The 17,450-nt window shown below is 48.9% G+C and overlaps 1 protein-coding gene across 1 annotated transcript; it reads right to left on the reverse strand.

Moving 5' to 3' along the window:
- Window positions 1-920: 920 nt before the first annotated feature.
- Window positions 921-16,526, reverse strand: map2k2a (mitogen-activated protein kinase kinase 2a). The gene is made up of 11 exons (XM_064330312.1): window positions 15,556-16,526; window positions 14,527-14,737; window positions 13,650-13,796; window positions 12,278-12,355; window positions 11,138-11,189; window positions 9,072-9,196; window positions 8,674-8,887; window positions 7,603-7,667; window positions 7,398-7,459; window positions 6,653-6,698; window positions 921-3,699 (listed from the first exon to the last, which is right to left on the reverse strand). Exons 1-11 carry the CDS (start codon window positions 15,642-15,644, stop codon window positions 3,589-3,591), a joined length of 1,200 nt encoding a protein of 399 aa, XP_064186382.1. The 5' UTR covers window positions 15,645-16,526; the 3' UTR covers window positions 921-3,588.
- Between the last annotated feature and the right edge of the window lie 924 nt (window positions 16,527-17,450).

The raw sequence follows: 17,450 nt of genomic DNA on the forward strand, positions 1-17,450 counted from the left end.
GACCGGAATACAAAAATGACCTGACATTACAGGTTTCCCACCTGGCTGTGTAACCACACTGAATGCAGACTCATATCCACCGCGTCCTGTGCTGCACACACACACCTGTGTATGCCGTATTGCCCAGGGTCAATGGCACGCTCATTAACACCCAGGAAATTGCAGGAGGGAGCACCGAAGGGGGCGCAGTTACATACACCGGCCACAGAGGGCAGCGTTTGTTATACAGAAGACAAGGAAGCTGCAAAAAAAAAAAAAAAAGTATAGATATATACATATATGACTATGCCTCACCTTTAACTCGTCATTGATTAGGGTTGTTTAAAAAATACAACTAAATTTAACGGTTGAAAAACGTTTCTTTGAACATCTCACCAGATAATTCCCAAAACATTATTATTAAAAAAAAAAAATAATAAAAATAATAATAAAAAAACTTGCCAGCTTAAATACTATAAAATAAATATGAATATATCAAATATATCAATCGGTTAGGTTGCTGGTATATTGTATATATAACTGGGCACTTTTATTCAACAACGTAAAATTACAGGTTTCAGCATCAACTTAACCGGATTGACCTTAAAGCCAAGGTCTTGCTTTGATTTTAGAAGTGCCCTGGGTTAACCCCTTGTGTGTTCAATCCATTCATCAAACAAACCAAGGCTTTGAAACGGTTCAGCATTAGCCTTCAGGTATTCGCAGACAGACCAAACAAATCCTGATCTGCCACTCTCTACGTAAGAGAACCAGTCCTATAAATAAACTGTATATAATACACACACACACACACACACACACAGAACCCAGGATTATGTATTTCCCCATAATGTGCTAATTGTCATTGAGGCCACAACAGAAGGAATTTTATAGCACAAATATCAACTCCTATTATGCCAGATCACAGACGACTCACACGGTAACACAAATGCAGTATTCATTTATTCATAGTTTATTTTTAACACTTAAATAATACATTCAATCCACATGATTTACCAGCCAAGAGAACAAAATTCCATATTTATAGACATATGCATATACACATATGCATACATATATTTCGTAACGTGGTATATCGGCGATGGTTTAGTAATCACCAAAACATCAATAATATGCCACATATTATATAGTTAAATTTAAAAAACGGAGGAAAAAAAACTAACTAAAATAATTATATGCTATTCAAATCACCAGTATGCCACATTGCACTGTGGACATTTAAATGCTTATAGAGCGTGATTCACAATAATAAACCGGGCATAAGTAAAATAATACATTTAGAAAACATATGCAAAAAGGAAAGCATCAGACAGAAAATAATAAATCCAGCATGTGCAGAAATCGGATATTTACTGCAAGTGTTCAAGAACACAAGTTCTACAAGTGAGCGGCAGATGCGTACCGCGTGCGCAGAGCTTTTGAGTCGAGCTTCCATTCATATTTGCTCGGGGACGAGTACATCCGATTGCGAGAAGTACAGCTGCGATGTTTTATGCGAAAAAAGGGGGGGAGGCGGGGCAACCGTTCCCATGACTCGGGGGTTCTCGTGCCATCGCAGACCACGACGTCCCGACATAAATCTGACACGTTTAACCCGGCGACGGTCGTACACAGAAAAGAAAATGCTGAAAGGATGTCGCTGTTACGTAAACAACCCGCAACCCGTCGGAGTTTGCTTACAACGGTTATCCACGGAAGCAGGTTGCCAAGTCAATTATGGGGGGGAAAAGGCAGTCCCAGAAACGCAGACTTCCGACAGAGGAGGCCGACATTGGGCCTCATTCACAAAGTGTGTTCCTTAAAATGTTCCTATGAAAAACGAATATGGGATCCGTGACACGTGCAGTCCTTTGTTTTTGTGCATATACCAGGTGTATGAGATGATGAATGCTAACTGTACATTTTATGCGCAATCCAGTTCATGCGATTAGCATAAACAGCCATCTACACGTGCAGATTAAAAAAAAATTATGAATGCCGAAATTTTCTTCAAAGCGTTCTTATACACAAATGTGATTGTACACGTTTCGTGAATGAGGCCCATTAACTTTAAGCGCTCGACCCTGCACTTCCAAGGTCGTCGCAGGCCTTCCGAGTCGTATCTGAGGAAATCGGCGTGTTCGTTCGTTAAAAGGTTTTTGCCAGCGGGAAGTAATTAACTTGACAGCCTCAATTTGAAGGTACAGTCAATCCCTGGCTTCAAGAACCCCGCGTAGCGCGCCCGTCACCTACATTATGACCGTTACCATGCCAATATTTACACTTTCAACAAGATTTTCTTTTGATGACCGGCAAAAATGATGATTAACAAATATGACTGACAACACTGCCTTGACATTCCTTTTTAGTAAAGAAAAAAAAAAAAACTCTTTCCCCCTAAACAGAATTTCGCCATTTTTGCAAGGTCAATGGCAGCCAGTTTCACTACAACCGGGAACGCAACAAAGTTCGCAATTAAGTTCATCGTCAGAAAAACAGGTGAACAATATTTCCACGAAACAGCCAAGATACACTAGCATCACTTGTAGTTTAAATAACTGCATTCTAGGTAGTGTGGAAACAGTCTCTGAAGATAATTTACAAACGGAGATATCCCGGGCAGTGTCTCAGGAATTCCAACGGGATTATGATAAAACCATTCATGCTTTGGTGACACTGCGTCATTCTTTAAAAAGCAGCGAAATATGGCAGTGAAATGCGTTCAGGCCTCGAGCGAAATTCAGTTACTCTTCCTCCCTTATAAACAGCTAAACATCTTCACACTCATTTCAAATGTTGTTCAGCCCCGATTCAAGATTCAAAAACAATTAAATGTAACGAGTACCAAAACCTTTGCATCCGTTCAAAATATACTCTCTCAGAACATACATTATTTTATATAATTTCTATACACTGATTTCTGAAATCTTCACAAAAAATATCTCTCGTAATTAAAATCGCACCGTTCATTTATTTTCCCAGTCTTGATTCATCTAACGGAGCGTTACCTAGATGGGAATAGAATGAAGAAAGGTATTGGGAACTGGGAAATTTAGCATGTTGAGAAAATGCTAACAATGCAGAGATACGCATTTTTTTTTACCGCTTCTGTGGTTTTTAACACTTTAAACACAGGCAACGGGTTAAGAGCTTTCCGTGTTCTGTAAAGGAATCTCAAATGTGACTTACGTACACAGGATTCGATAAGACCATCCATTTTGTGAAAAAATTAAGATCTGAATGGAACGGTCATTTACACATGTATCAGTACGCATATAAACATTTCCCAGACACGTGCGGCTGAACTGAATATGCTCTAAGGCAGGGACAAGTGCTTCCGGCAACACTCCTCTCATTGCTTCGTGAATGTAAAATTTGAAACGGCTAAATGTTAAAAAAAAAAAAGGTTGAAAAAGGATGTTTGTAGCTTTGGAGAACGGCGGAACTTTGTTCCCTCCCCCGAATCAAACGTGCGTGTATGAGGAAAGATATTTGCGGCTGTGTGCAATGTGTGTGTGTGTGTGTGTGTGTGTGTGTGTGAGAGAGAGAGAGTGACAGAGAGAGGGAGAGAGAGAGATCCTGGTGGCAGACGAGCAGGCTGTTCCCTGTTCAGACCGCGCTGCGGGTGGGAGTGCTGGGCTGGTTCAGGCCCATGATTTTACACAGCCAGCCTGCGAAGTCCACCTCTTCCACCTCCGAGCGCTTGATGAACGTGTGGTTCTGAGGACGAAACAAGGAGGGAGGGAGGGAGGGAGTGAGGGAGGGAGAAAGGGGGTGGGGGGTGGGGGGTTAGGATTCAGCATGAAGCTATCGTCCAGTAGTGCTCTTCAGCCATACTGCTTTAATCAAATCCCAGCTGCGCGAACGGTTCCTGGTGACGTGTCACAGAAAGAGACTGGCTGGCAGAGCTCACTGTTTTCCCCCCTCGTTGCCTTTCCCCACGAGGAGCTGGGAGTTATCGCGGAAAATACGCTTCATTCGGGGCTGTCAGGTGAGCCCGCCGTCCTCAAAGCGGACACGAAACGAATCAAAGGCCAGCATTCAGCTGGGAATACCGTACTGCTCGCGTGCCAGTGGCACCTTGCCCTCTACAGCCCGTATTCACACACAGACATCGGCCCCGTAGCTCCCATACAGTACGTAACTGCGTCATTCCCAATCGCTCGTCTTCAATAAAGAGGCTTCGCGCGACGAATTCGCGAGCGCAAGCTAAAGAGGAGGAAGAAAGGCTTTCAAGGCTCGGCTTCCTGGGATGGTTCAGGGCCCGCCTCTATTCAAACCTCACCGGGGAAGAGATCTACAAAAAAAGAGAAAAATGTCCCCCCCCCCCCTGCTTGAAGCGGACGGTCTGAAATAGCCCGCTGTCGCTCGGTGAGAAAAGAAGCCACTTCAGGCCGCGGCAGGGACAGGGGCAGGAGGACACCGAAAAAAAGCCAAGGCGCAGGAGGACGGGGGAGGACGTCCATTCCTGGAACCCGGAGCCAGCGCAGCTCTCTCGGGACGGGAGGAAACCGGCCGACCCCGAAAGGTTCTGGGTAAATTGGGAGAATCCACACGGAAGGGTATCGCAGCCAAGCAGCGCCGGGCTCTTCAAGCCAGAGCGCTTGACAGTTGCCTGCGATGGTGGCCGTGCATAGACTTGCCTGGTATGAGCTGAATGCAGCAGATAGCTTTGAAAAGTGCTGGCCGGGTCCATGGGGAAGGGGGGGGGGGGTTTACACAACAGCACAGCACAGCACACAGAAACAGAATCAAACAGACTCCGCATTTAAAAAAAAAAAAAAAACAAGACCAGGTCAAAACCTAGCATACGGCTGGACCGTGTGTGCGTGTGCGAAAACTCGGCCGACCAATGGTGTACCTTCATCACTCACTCACTCAGTCACAGACGTTCGTGTTTATAGGGCTGGCCCCGCTGTTGCGGTCCAGCCAAAAAAAAAAAAATATATATATATATATATATATATATATATATACTGAATATATATTTTCCAAGAGATCGCTGTACAAAGAGCCTTGTTTCCCTCTTGTTTTGGATTGATCTCTGGAAACGGCTGACTGTAATGAATGAAACTGTGAGTGAGTTGTTCCTCGGCCACAAAGCCAGCTGTTGTAAGAGTCATAGTAAATATTATTCATCGGGACAGCGATACAGGCCAGTGCAGGAGAAGCACAGGGACTGTGACTCTACTCCAGGCTGCCAGGGCATCCTGTCTGTGCATCAGCCCTGTGTGATTGGTCAGCCAGGGAGGGGCAGCACCATGCGATTGGTCAGACCTCAGGGAGAGAGACAGCTCTGCGTGATTGGTCGGACCTTGGGGAGAGACCGACCCGCGCGATTAGTCAGCCAGGGAGGGGCAGCCCTGCATGACCAATCAGAGCCCAGGGGAGGGGCAGCCCTGTGTGATTGGACGGAGCTCAGGGAGGTACAGCACTACGTGATTGGTCAACCAGGGAGGGACAGCCTCGCATGACCGGTCAGAGCTCGGAGAAGGAAAGCTCTGCATGTTTGGTCAGACCTCAGGGAGGGACAGAACAGCGTGATTGGCCAAGCCAGAGAGGGAAAGCCCCGTGTGATTAGTCAGACTCGGGTAGGGGCGGGACCCTGAAGTCTGCAGTGGCGGCTGCATGTATAGTTTACGTGAAAAGAAACCCTTTCCGACAGCGAGGAGAGATGCGAAGTGGTGACCGGCAGAACACGCGTAGGAGCGTAAGACTGCCTGCACGCTCCCAATGGGGAAAAAGCCTCTTCCCAAACTCGGCTTACATCAAGTTACTGGCACATTTCCCACAGGGTTCGGTCAGCCTTACTGTACTGTACCTGCATTTCCCCATTAACATTTCAGTTGTTTTTCATCGTCAAATCATCTGGTTTTTCCCCCAGTGACTTATTCATAAGTTATCAGTTGCGTAATTTCAAAAAGCTCCACTTTTCAAAGGGGACCGACTACAAAATCCTGACATACTGATCAATGCGAGGTGTAGGCAAGTAGTTGCGCAATTATGAGCTCTGAAACAAAAATGTAATTACCAGCTTTTAGCCAGTTTAAAATGACAAAACCCTTCAGATGATGCAGAGGGACTGGGATGAGGCTTGCAACTTGTGTTCCCAGTTCAGACATGCGTGTGCGCTCCCACCCTGTCTGACTAACACGAATGAGGTCAAATCAGAAGCAGAGGAAGTTAACGCCAGCACAGAAGCCATTCAACGTGAGCACGTTCATCCACACTAGCATGTGAGCAGCGACAATCGTGGAGCAGCACACAGCTCTAGTTGGCTTATTCCTCTGCAGTTCTGAGTTCTGGCTCATTTTTATGCAGGCCGCAAAGTGGTATCGTATCGGTTGGGAGAAACAGGAAGGCCGAAACTCTGATTGGCTGTTGACGGGCGATGCCCGCGAAAAGTTAAACTGCGGGCAACCTTTTTTGGGCAACTTTGGTTGCTCGTTGCCCAGTTGCTTGTGTTGCTGGGCTGTCGCTCAGCCACACAGAGAACGAAGGGACTTCCGGCAACTCTGTTGACGAGTTGCTTGCTGTGTGAACGCACCGTCAGAGTCGTGCCGTTTATCTGCTGCAGCTGGCCTCTTTGTGTTGTGTGATTTTGTACCGACGGTTACCGACTGTAGCTCACTACGGTAACTGACCACCGCAAACACACACCGCCGGTGCTCACCATCAGCATCTTCAGGTCGGCTCGCTCTGCCGGGTTTTTGATGAGGCTAAAAAAATATTCAAAAAATAAACACAAAAAAGGGAAATGTCACAGTTAGAAGCTTATGGAACCCAGACAGTGGGCCTAAGGAACTGCTTGTGTAATTTACAACTACACATATAAGCATACGTGTTGTAGCATAGGCGATAAAAGCATACATATTGTAATATAACAGTCATAAGAATACATATTGTAGCATAAGTTATGAGCATACATAATCAAAGCATAGCAGTTATAAGCAAGGGACGGAGTGTAGCACAGTGGGTAAGGAGCTGGGCTTGTAACCGAAAGGTCATCGGTTCAATTCCCGGGTAGGGCACTGCCATTGTACCCTTGAGCAAGGTACTAAACCTGCATCGCTTCAGTGTATATCCAGCTGTATAAATGGATGCAATGTAAATGCTGTGTAAAAGTTGTGCAAGTCTCTCTGGATAAGAGCGTCTGCTAAATGCCTGTAATGTAATGTAAGGTAATGCAACTGCAGAAGCAGCTCACTGCTGCTCAGACTCATCTCGCAGGCTGCTGTAAATGTGCCTGCTGACGCAGGAGCCAGCAGCTGGTCTGAAGGCCTGTGGAAGCACGGCCTGAGCGTGCCCTGCACGACGTCAAACGCTCGCGAACGGCAGACCCACTCAGCGCCGCCGCCGCCACCCCAGCGCTTAGCGGGAACCCCGGCTCCTGTTTCCAGGGAAGTGTGAGGACTCACCACCTCGTCACGAAGTCCTGGAAGTCCGCCGTGAAGACGCCGTGGGGGAGTTTGGGGGGAGGCTGTGAGGGGGAAGGGGGAAAAAAAAACAAAAAAAAAAAAAACAGACGCACGACAGCGGGTTAGAGAAAGGCATCCAAAAGGGCGCTAAATATATAGGGGGGGGGAGGGGGGGGGGGTTTGGAAAGGCGACAGCTCCACTGACCTCGTTGACGATGTAGTCCAGCAGCTCGAATATGGCCATGGCCGGCCTGCTGTCCATGCCGTGCCCTGGGGAACGGAGAGGGGGGGTCAGCGAGACGCTGAAACGCGGAGGGGCTGCTGGGACAGGCCTGACGAAGCCCAGGCCTGCCCTCACAGCTCTGCTGGGCCACAGCCCGTATTCACCAACATCAACATCCAATAGCGAGCCGGGCTACAGCCCGTATTCACCAACATCAACATCCAATAGCGAGCTGGCCACAGCCGTATTCACAAATCAACATCCAATATGGAGCGGGGCTAAGCCGTATTCACCAACATCAACACCTATAGCGAGTGGGCTACAGCCGTATTCACCAACATCACATCCAATAGGGAGCTGGCTACAGCCCGTATTCACCAACATCAACATCCAATAGCGAGCTGGGCCACAGCCCGTATTCACCAACGTCAACATCCAATAGCGAGCTGGGCTACAGCCCGTATTCACCAACATCAACATCCAATAGCGAGCTGGGCTACAGCCCGTATTCACCAACATCAACATCCAATAGCGAGCTGGGCTACAGCCCGTATTCACCAACATCAACATCCAATAGCGTCGGTTCACCAAACGCGCTACACGTACAACTGACATTAAAAATGGAGGAACTGTCGTGGCCATGGCCATTCGCTACAAAATGCCTCCTAAAAATATTTCTATAAGCGTCAATTAAAATGGTGAAGCAGAAGGTTGCAGAGCCATAAATTAATTATTTTATCTTTTTAAACGTGTGACCTTTATAGCATTAGGAAATACACACATTTTTAACCACTGCACGTAATCAGGTGAGGATGTTTGCCCACTTGGGAAATTCACCCCCCACAGGTGTTTGAAATGGAGAACACCCACATAAAACAGAAGCATCCGATTCTGGCAGGAGCGACTCATCTAGTGGAAATACAGCGTGTCGATAGACGAGTGAGACCTTTAAGACGCGCGGCGTGTGGGAGGTGGCCCTTATTTTAAAGAGCGCCCATTTCACACAGGTCGGGAAAGGGGGGGCGTTTACGTTAATTCAGAGACGCTGCTCACCGCTGACTGGCCGTCCCGGGACCCTGGGCCGCGGGGAGGTGCTGTGCATCCCCCCCTCCGCCCCGTCCAGCACGGGCCGGCCGAAGATGGCCTCCAGCTCCTTGGCGTCGGGCGGGGGGATGGGGAAGCGGCCGATGGACAGCTCCACCAGGGACAGGCCCATGCTCCACACGTCCGACTGCACCGAGTAGTGCGTGCCCTGCAGTCTCTCCGGCTGCGGGGGGGGGCAAAGCACACGAGCGTCACGAGCGGGAGGGAGGGCGGGGCCAGGAGAGCGTGCGCCCCCGGGGACCCCGGGCTCCCAGGGGCCAGAGGGAGGGCCCGGTCCTGGGTGGGCATATGCGTGCGCGAGCTCAGCTCCTGGCGGCAGAAGCGGAGGACGGGATTGGCTGACTCACCGACATGTAGGAGCGCGTTCCCACGAAGGAGTTGGCCATGGAGTCGATGAGCTGGCCGCTCACGCCGAAGTCGCACAGCTTGATCTCCCCGCGGCAGTTCACCAGGATGTTGGAGGGCTTGACGTCTGTGCCGAGGGGGGGGGGGAGATAAGAGCACTGGTGAGACCCTGAAAGTACTGCGGCTGCCCATGTTTCTGCAGGACCACCCCCCCTCCCCCCGACACACTCACACACGCATTCACACGCACACACTCACACACGCATTCACACGCACACACTCACACACGCATGCACACACAAGCAAACACACGCGCACACACACATGCACGTGCACACTCACGTGCACTCACACACGTGCATGTGCACACTCACTCACACACACTCATACAGACACACACACACATGCACATGTGGACACATGCACACTCAGTCACATGCAATCACACATCCATTCGCACGTGCACACTCACACACACACTCATACAAACACACACGCACATGCACACGTGGACACATGCACACTCAGTCACATGCACTCACACACACACTTGCACGTGCACACTCACTCACACGTGCACACTCACACACACACTCATACAAACACACACGCACATGCACACGTGGACACATGCACACTCAGTCACACACATTCGCACGTGCACACTCACTCACACGTGCGCACTCACACACATGCACACTCAGTCACATGCACTCACACACACACACACACACATTCGCACGTGCACACTCACTCACACGTGCGCGCTCACACACGCACCCCCGTCCCCGACCGCGCCACAGCAGAGCGGAGCGCAGGGGAAGGAGGCCGGTGCGCTCGGGACTCGTTCTGCAGTATCGACCGCAGCGGAGTCTAAACCCAGGAGGGACGCGGTCAGCCGGATCCCCCCCCCCCTACCCCCTGCCCCCCACCCCCCGGAAACAAACAGTCTGGAAAAATACGACCAAATAACGGGGTAGACCTGCAATCTGTCCTTATTGCGGTGACCCCCCCCCCACACCCGCCCACTTCCGAGGAGAGCGAGGGAGCGGTGGTGCGAGAGAGGCAGCAACCGGGAGGGGGAGGGAGGGAGGGAGGGCCGGGGGGGTGGGGGGGGGGGGATGGGATGGGGGGGGTTTGCAGGGCGCGGCTGCCATGTAATCACATCTGAGAGCCTGTAATTACCGCCCGGGCTTCTAGACAACTCCGCACTCTTCAACCCTGCCACTACCCCCCCCCCCCCACCACTCCTTCACTCCTCCTGCAGCCCTGACACTAACCCCTTCAGCCCTGGGAGCCCCCCGGGCCCCTGTGCCGCCGCCACCCCCCCCCGGTGAGCCCCCGGCGGACCGCTCACTCCGCCACGTTCACACACAGCGCTCAGCTGTCCCGGGCCCGCCCAGACTGCAGCACCACAGACCCAAACTGGGGGGTTATTTTATTTTTTGTGTGTTTCTGTGCTGCGTTTCGCACGGTGCGCTCCGCTCCGCCCGCGGCACGTTTAAACGCGGCCCTGCAGCCCTGGCGCGCTCTGAAAGGCGCAGCGCTGGCCCCCGAGCGCAGGCTCTCTCTCACGCAGGCTCTCTCTCGCGCAGGCCCTTCAGTGTAATGGCCTCCGCTTCCTGCCTCAGCCCCCCTTACAACTGCAGAGCGCTGGAGACACAGCACTCATCACAAACCCCTCCCCCCTCCCACCGCTCACACACACACAGGCATACATACACTCATACACGCGCACACACACACTCACGCATACATACACTCACACACACACGCAGGCATACATACACGCACACTCACACTCACATACACTCACACACACGCAGGCATACATACACTCATACACGCACACTCACACTCACATACACTCACGCATACATACACTCACACACACGCAGGCATACATACACACACACATACACTCACATGCACGCACACACACATACACTCACACATGCACTCGCACACACATACATGCACATGCGCACTCAAACACATACATACACACTCGCACACATTCGCACACATAAACACACACTCACACACAGTTTTGCAGTGCAGCACTCACCTCTGTGCATGATCTGGTGCTTCTCCCGCAGGTAGGCCAGCCCTCTGAGAACCTGTCACACAAAAAACGCAAGCGCCAAGAACCCAGATCACAGACAGATAAGAGGCAGACCCCTCAGTGCCCCTGCAAGCCTTTAATCAAACTGCCAACTCCAATACCCACAGTCCTCTGCTTCTCCCAATAACACCCCACTTCACCTTCCCCTGTAACTGCATCCCAAGCTATAACTGAATTTCATTTCTTCTTCAAACTGAGTCAAAATACTGAAATCAGTCAAAAGAACACTTTAAAGAATACTGTCCTAAATGACAAGAGAACAGTGTTAGAAGAGTTATTTGTCTCCCGAGAGGACAAGCAGTGATTGGCTGAAAGCAGGTGATGCGGTCAATGGGGGAGTGGTCAATGCTGGTTTCTGGTTAATGAAGCAAAGTGCACTTCAGTGCACCACAATTATTTGTGAGCTTTTCTACAAATGCAAAATGTGAGAAGACCACGTCTAGCGCATCTGACAAACCGGCGCCATTCTACAGTCGTAATTTCAGGCTCATTTGGCAAATGTATTTAAGAGCAACCCGACACAAGGCAAAGAAATGCATAATTGTCATCATTACCATCAGTCACAATAATAATTATTTATGCAGTGCATTTATCATCGGGAATAACAAACAGCTTCTAACATCTTCAACCGTGCACGCTCTAGAAGTCTCGCGCATCACAATGCAAGACCGAGTTCTGACGAAATTACCTTAATGGCATTATTATGCCATACGCTCAACCAGATTCCTCCGTCATGTCTTCCCCATTTGAATAAGGGCTACTCAACACAATTTAAGAAACTGACAAACCGCATGTGTGAATAAGGGTGGGAGAAGGACATTAACAATATTTATAAATGAACTATCCAACACTTCATTTTATTCTTGTGAGTTCCAGCATTTTTTATTTGTGTGAGGAAAGTAATGCAATTGGTGCAGAGGCACCGGAGTTGCTAACATTTAAGTGGAACAGAAAACACACTCCTTAACCACCGAAAAATAAGTGTAAGTCTCTATATTTGAATTGGATACATCTAGGCGCTAACATTTGCATTTTACTGCCTGGTGGATAAATCCACGCAGACCAGTGAAAAATAGAACTCACTGCTATGCTGACTTTGCCCAAAATTTCCTCTGGGATCCTTCTGGCTTCTTTCAGCACCTGATCCAGCGAGCCTCCGTCCTGCAGGGACACAACGCAGCCCCATTACCCCCACCCCCCATCTCAAAATCTCACATCCCAACCTGCTACCTCCCCCCTCCCCCGTCTGCACCTGGACACGAGCATGTGATCTTCCAGCGACCAACGGGAATATTTACACCCCCTCAGGTTTAAACCCCCTGGACCCACAGAACTGCATTGCAACTGGAACGGCTATCCAAACCTGTGAAATAAGGATCAGCTGTTTCAGTGTTAATGCAGTTCTGAAGTCTAGAGCAGGGGTCCTCAATCTTATCCAGGAAGGATGTGAGTGCAGGCTTTTATTCCTGCAAACCTAATTCTACTAATCAACCACTTTGTTTCGGAATGGAATGTAGCACAGTGGGTAAGGAACTGGGCTTGTAACCGAAAGGTCGCAGGTTCGATTCCCGGGTAAGGACACTGCCGTTGTACCCTTGAGCAAGGTACTTAACCGTAATTGCTTCAGTATATATCCAGCTGTATAAATGGATACAATGTAAAATGCTATGTAAAAAGTTGTGTAAGTCGCTCTGGATAAGAGCGTCTGCTAAATGCCTGTAATGTAAATGTAAAAGTAAATGTTTCTAAGGACCTGGATCAGCAGAATCACGACATGTTACTCCGCTTGGTTCAAACAAAACCCTAAACTCATCCCTCTTTGGATAAGATTGAGGACCCCTGTTCCAGGAGCTTAAACTACATCTCAACACACTGCAGTTGACCCTTTAGGAATGCCAAATTAACCTCCTCTGCTGTGCATATGCTAGGGGGGGGGGGGGGTTTCACAGAAAATAACCCGACAAAAGACAAACAATACAATGGATGCCGCTTCACTATAGACATTAAACAAATGGTAAAAAGGAAAACATTTAGCAGGGCATTATATCCTCCGGTATCACTGGCTAATCATTACCACGCAGGGGCAAACCCAACTCTTTCTACATGCCTGTACACCAGGGGTGTCCAACTCCAGTCCAGGAGGGCCACACAGTCCACAGCTCTTCAACGGTTTCCTTTCAGTAAGCAGCCAATGAAGGCCTTGAGGACAAAGTGTGTGGACTCCTCAGCCAATCGGTGACTTTAATGAACCACGGGTGCTGAAACGCGCCGAAATCCAGCAGATGCTGCGGCCCTCCAGGAACTGTAACTCTGACAACCCCTGTGGTAGCCCATGGAACACCTGCAGGCTAGTACAGGCAATCTAGTACCATTGGGAAACCGGAGCAGCACAACCACAGAAGCCGAGCGGTTTGGGGGGGGGGGGGGGAAGACATCGCTAACGGCCCCGTCTCACCATGTGCTCCATGCAGATGCTGATCTCGCCGTCGCTGTAGAAGGCCCCGTAGAAGCCCACGATGTAAGGAGAGTTGCACTCGTGCAGGACCTGCAGCTCGCGGATGATCTGGTTCCTGATGGCCTGCTTGATCTCCAGGTGGATCAGCTGTGGGAGAGGAGGAGAGATAAAGCCGAGCGCTCCTCCACCGGAAGCACGGCCTCCGCGATCGCACGTCGCACATCGAGGAGAACAAACAGCCGGGAGCGATAACTTCACCCTCTACAGATAAGCAAGGTTGTAATGCACGCACAACCTTTAAACAAGGGTGTGTTTTCCACATCTTCATGCATATCTGGTAACTAAACTGTACGGCAGGGATCATCAACTCTGGCCCTCGAATCCAAATCCAGCCCTGGTTTTCTTTTCTCCCGGGTAAATTAGTGCTACTGATTGGCCAGGCTGTCTTCACACCTGACTCCCAGGCAAAGGGAGGGTGGAAAACCAGCAGTTCTCGGCCCGTCGAGGACCGTGAGTTGCTGATCCCCTGCTGTACGGGTTACTCTGAGCTAAACAAAAGTGGTTCATCAACAAAAATCTATTTATTATTTTTAGCCTTATCATCATTACATTACATTATATTAGAGGCATTTAGCAGACGCTCTTATCCAGAGCGACTTACACAACTTTTTACATTGTATCCATTTATACAGCTGGATATATACTGAAGCACTGCAGGTAAAGTACCTTGCTCAAGGGTACAACGGCAGTGTCCCTACCCGGGAATCGAACCGGCGACCTTTTGGTTACAAGCCCAGTTCCTTACCCACTGTGCTACACTCCGTCCTTACTTATTGTATACAATGCCGATAGCCAGGCCGCTCGAGGTCTCACCCACCTTTCTGGCCATGACCAACCCGGAGGGTTTATGGCGGACCTTGTTGACCACGCCCCCGTTGCCGGCGCCGAGCTCGCAGATGCGATGGAAGTCGTCGTCCTTCAGCTCGCCCACCTTGGCCTTCTGCGTGAGGAAGGCCTCCAGGCGCTTCCTCTGCTGCTCGTCCAGGTCCAGCTCTCCCAGCTTCGTCTGCAGGGCCTCCAAGTTGGCCCTAAGCAGGCCAGCGGGAAGCCCGGGACAAGGGGAGAGGAGTTCAGCTTCACCAGTACCGACTATCTGTTCCATGTAATGCCCACTCGGACGCGCCATCTATTCCTCATCCGCGAGAATCGCCAGTGTACACTCACAGCACGGCGACTGTGTCCATCCACAAGAGCCTTTGTTGATACGACTTCTGCGCAAACTCATTGATATTAACGAGTTATTCAAACAGCGTGACGCAAGCATTCAAAGACAGAGTGCAATATTTATATATATTTTTAATTAAAGTTTGTAATAGGGTGAAATAACTTTTTTAAAAACCCCATCAGATTTTCAATCCATTTATTATAAACTTTATATAATTTTATTCCACATCTTATCTTTGAATTCCTTAAAAACACTACCTTTACTTTACGACATTCAACATTCTATTACACTATATGATTACTTTCACACTACAAGGTGTCGCTGCTTGAAAGTGGCCCCAAGGTTGAGACCCGCATCACGCAAATTCTTCTGCACTATAGGCAGGACGTTGGCAAATGAAACGCAAGTACACTGCATACGGAAAAACAGAGAAACAAAAACAGCAGAAGAAACCCGATCACGCTCCTATTTTAATGTACAAGACCTTGGATGACTTGTAGGCACTTTCACACGTTTATATCGCACAGCTTCCGAACCATACATCACGTGACTCACGTCTAATAACAACACATGCAAGCGATAGCCACGCATCAAGCAAACACGGTTCATTCAACCCCAACTAGCTATCAAGATCTGTGACACCGATAGGAAGTTTAGCTAGTATTTGGTAGTGATACTCACTCTGAGGAGGCTTCGATGGTGGTTGACGCCGGCTGCCCCTCTCCGGTGGGCGGGTTTATTGTGAGACCCGGTTTCTTCTTTGGGGCCATATCCACATAGGGTTTTAGGGTCTCTTGCACAGACTTTGCTCTCAAGCAACTGTTTGTATACAACCTATACAAACAATGCCTAGCCACCTAACGTTACCGCGATTTTCAGTCGCTGCAACAAGATGAATAGTTAGCCAGCACGATGATACTCAGCTAGCTATATTTGCCACCTGGCAAGCTACTCAGTATGCTGGAAAAGTAAATAACGTTATATTCTTATACTACCCAACGTTCTTTTGTCCGCTGAAACTTTCAAACAGGGTTAAATCAACTTTAAAAAATAGCTAGCTAGCAAATGTTCTAACCTAGCCAGCTAGTAATCAGTGTCAGAGAACTAGCCAGCAGCTATCTATGCCTGTCAAGATCTGTTGGAGGCGATCACCATCTCGTACGAACGGTTAGGCTAGGTAGCCTGCTAGCTAGATATTTATCCGTTACCTAGCTAGCTCACAAGCTGACCAAATATGTGCCGGGCTAGTTTTGAACTTGCAAACTAGCGTGCTGTCTCGCAATAAAGGAGACGGCTACTTTAGTAAAAATGAAACTTTGCACAAAACGCATCACCGCATTTTGCATTGCATCCTCCTCTCCATTGAGAGAATCATGTATCGCGCTCTGGTTTCCTCGATGTTGGCCCGGGCCAGTCTGCGTCTTGCAGACCGGGAGAGGGGCTGTTTCCACGGATGCCACCCAGTACTCGAGTCCGAGGATGGTCGGCCCACACAGGGAGAGAATTGGGTACTGCAGCGGATGTTCCGGGGAAGAACAAAAACGTGGGCCTAGGATGAACTGCTATGTGTCCGACGGGTACTTCGATTCGGTTCTCAGTTCAGGAAGGAACGGCTAATGCAAGAGGAACACTTTCTCGCGAGACGGTCTATGTACTATCGCGATATTTAAGAAACATGTTGCTCAGAAATAGTGACCCCTTGTGGCTAGATACAGACTCTGATGCGCGAGTCTATCACTATTTTTACAGTCTCTGATCACTATCCAGGATTTGACAGCGGCAATGTGCGACCAGAGGTTGTTGTAATAATAATAATAATAATAATAATAATGTAAAGACCTTTTACAAAGAGGGTAAAATCTAAGAGCACCAATTTAAGATTTTAGAAAATCGTAGGCGATATATGAACACAGGTTTTAATATAGTGGCGTCACCCAGTCGCGGCTTCTACGATTCCTAAGGCTAAGGCGCCGCCCACTGGTTATTGCTGTTGACCTGTCAAGTTATGAAATACGACCTTACAATCCCAGGGCTCTCAAATGAATTCACCGTTAGTACTAAGCCACCTGACAATTTCTTTATGCTTATCCTGCTTCTGGTTTTCTTCCTGATATGTGTTCTCAAATGGATATATTTCATGCTCAAACACAGTTCAAGATTTGAAGAGCAGGTTCCCTCCAAGGTAAAACCAAAAAAACTCACAGGGCCAAGTCACTTGAAAGTACTGAGGAGCCATGTGATAGTAGGTAATCGTATTTTTTTTACAAGCAGCTTGCTTGGCAAAAGCCGGAGGACAGATTTTCCTATACGAAACCCATTAATTGCAAGAACCAGATTATCATTTAAAGGAGTATTAGCATGGCTTGATTGTGGTTTCTTGGGCTGACCACCTAAAGACCGTGGTCATTAATTCTGAACAGGAAATGACGTGAAAGTAATCACTTATTTGATCACTAGTGAAACAATCACGATGTTCTGGTGGTTTTTTGTTACGTCTCTTAACCGAGGAAACCCACGCGAACACGGGGAGAACACGCACGCCGGGAGGATTCGGGCCAGCGCGGACGCGACCCCAG

The sequence above is a fragment of the Anguilla rostrata genome, chromosome 4 (assembly GCF_018555375.3).
Source record: "Anguilla rostrata isolate EN2019 chromosome 4, ASM1855537v3, whole genome shotgun sequence".
NCBI lineage: Eukaryota > Metazoa > Chordata > Actinopteri > Anguilliformes > Anguillidae > Anguilla > Anguilla rostrata.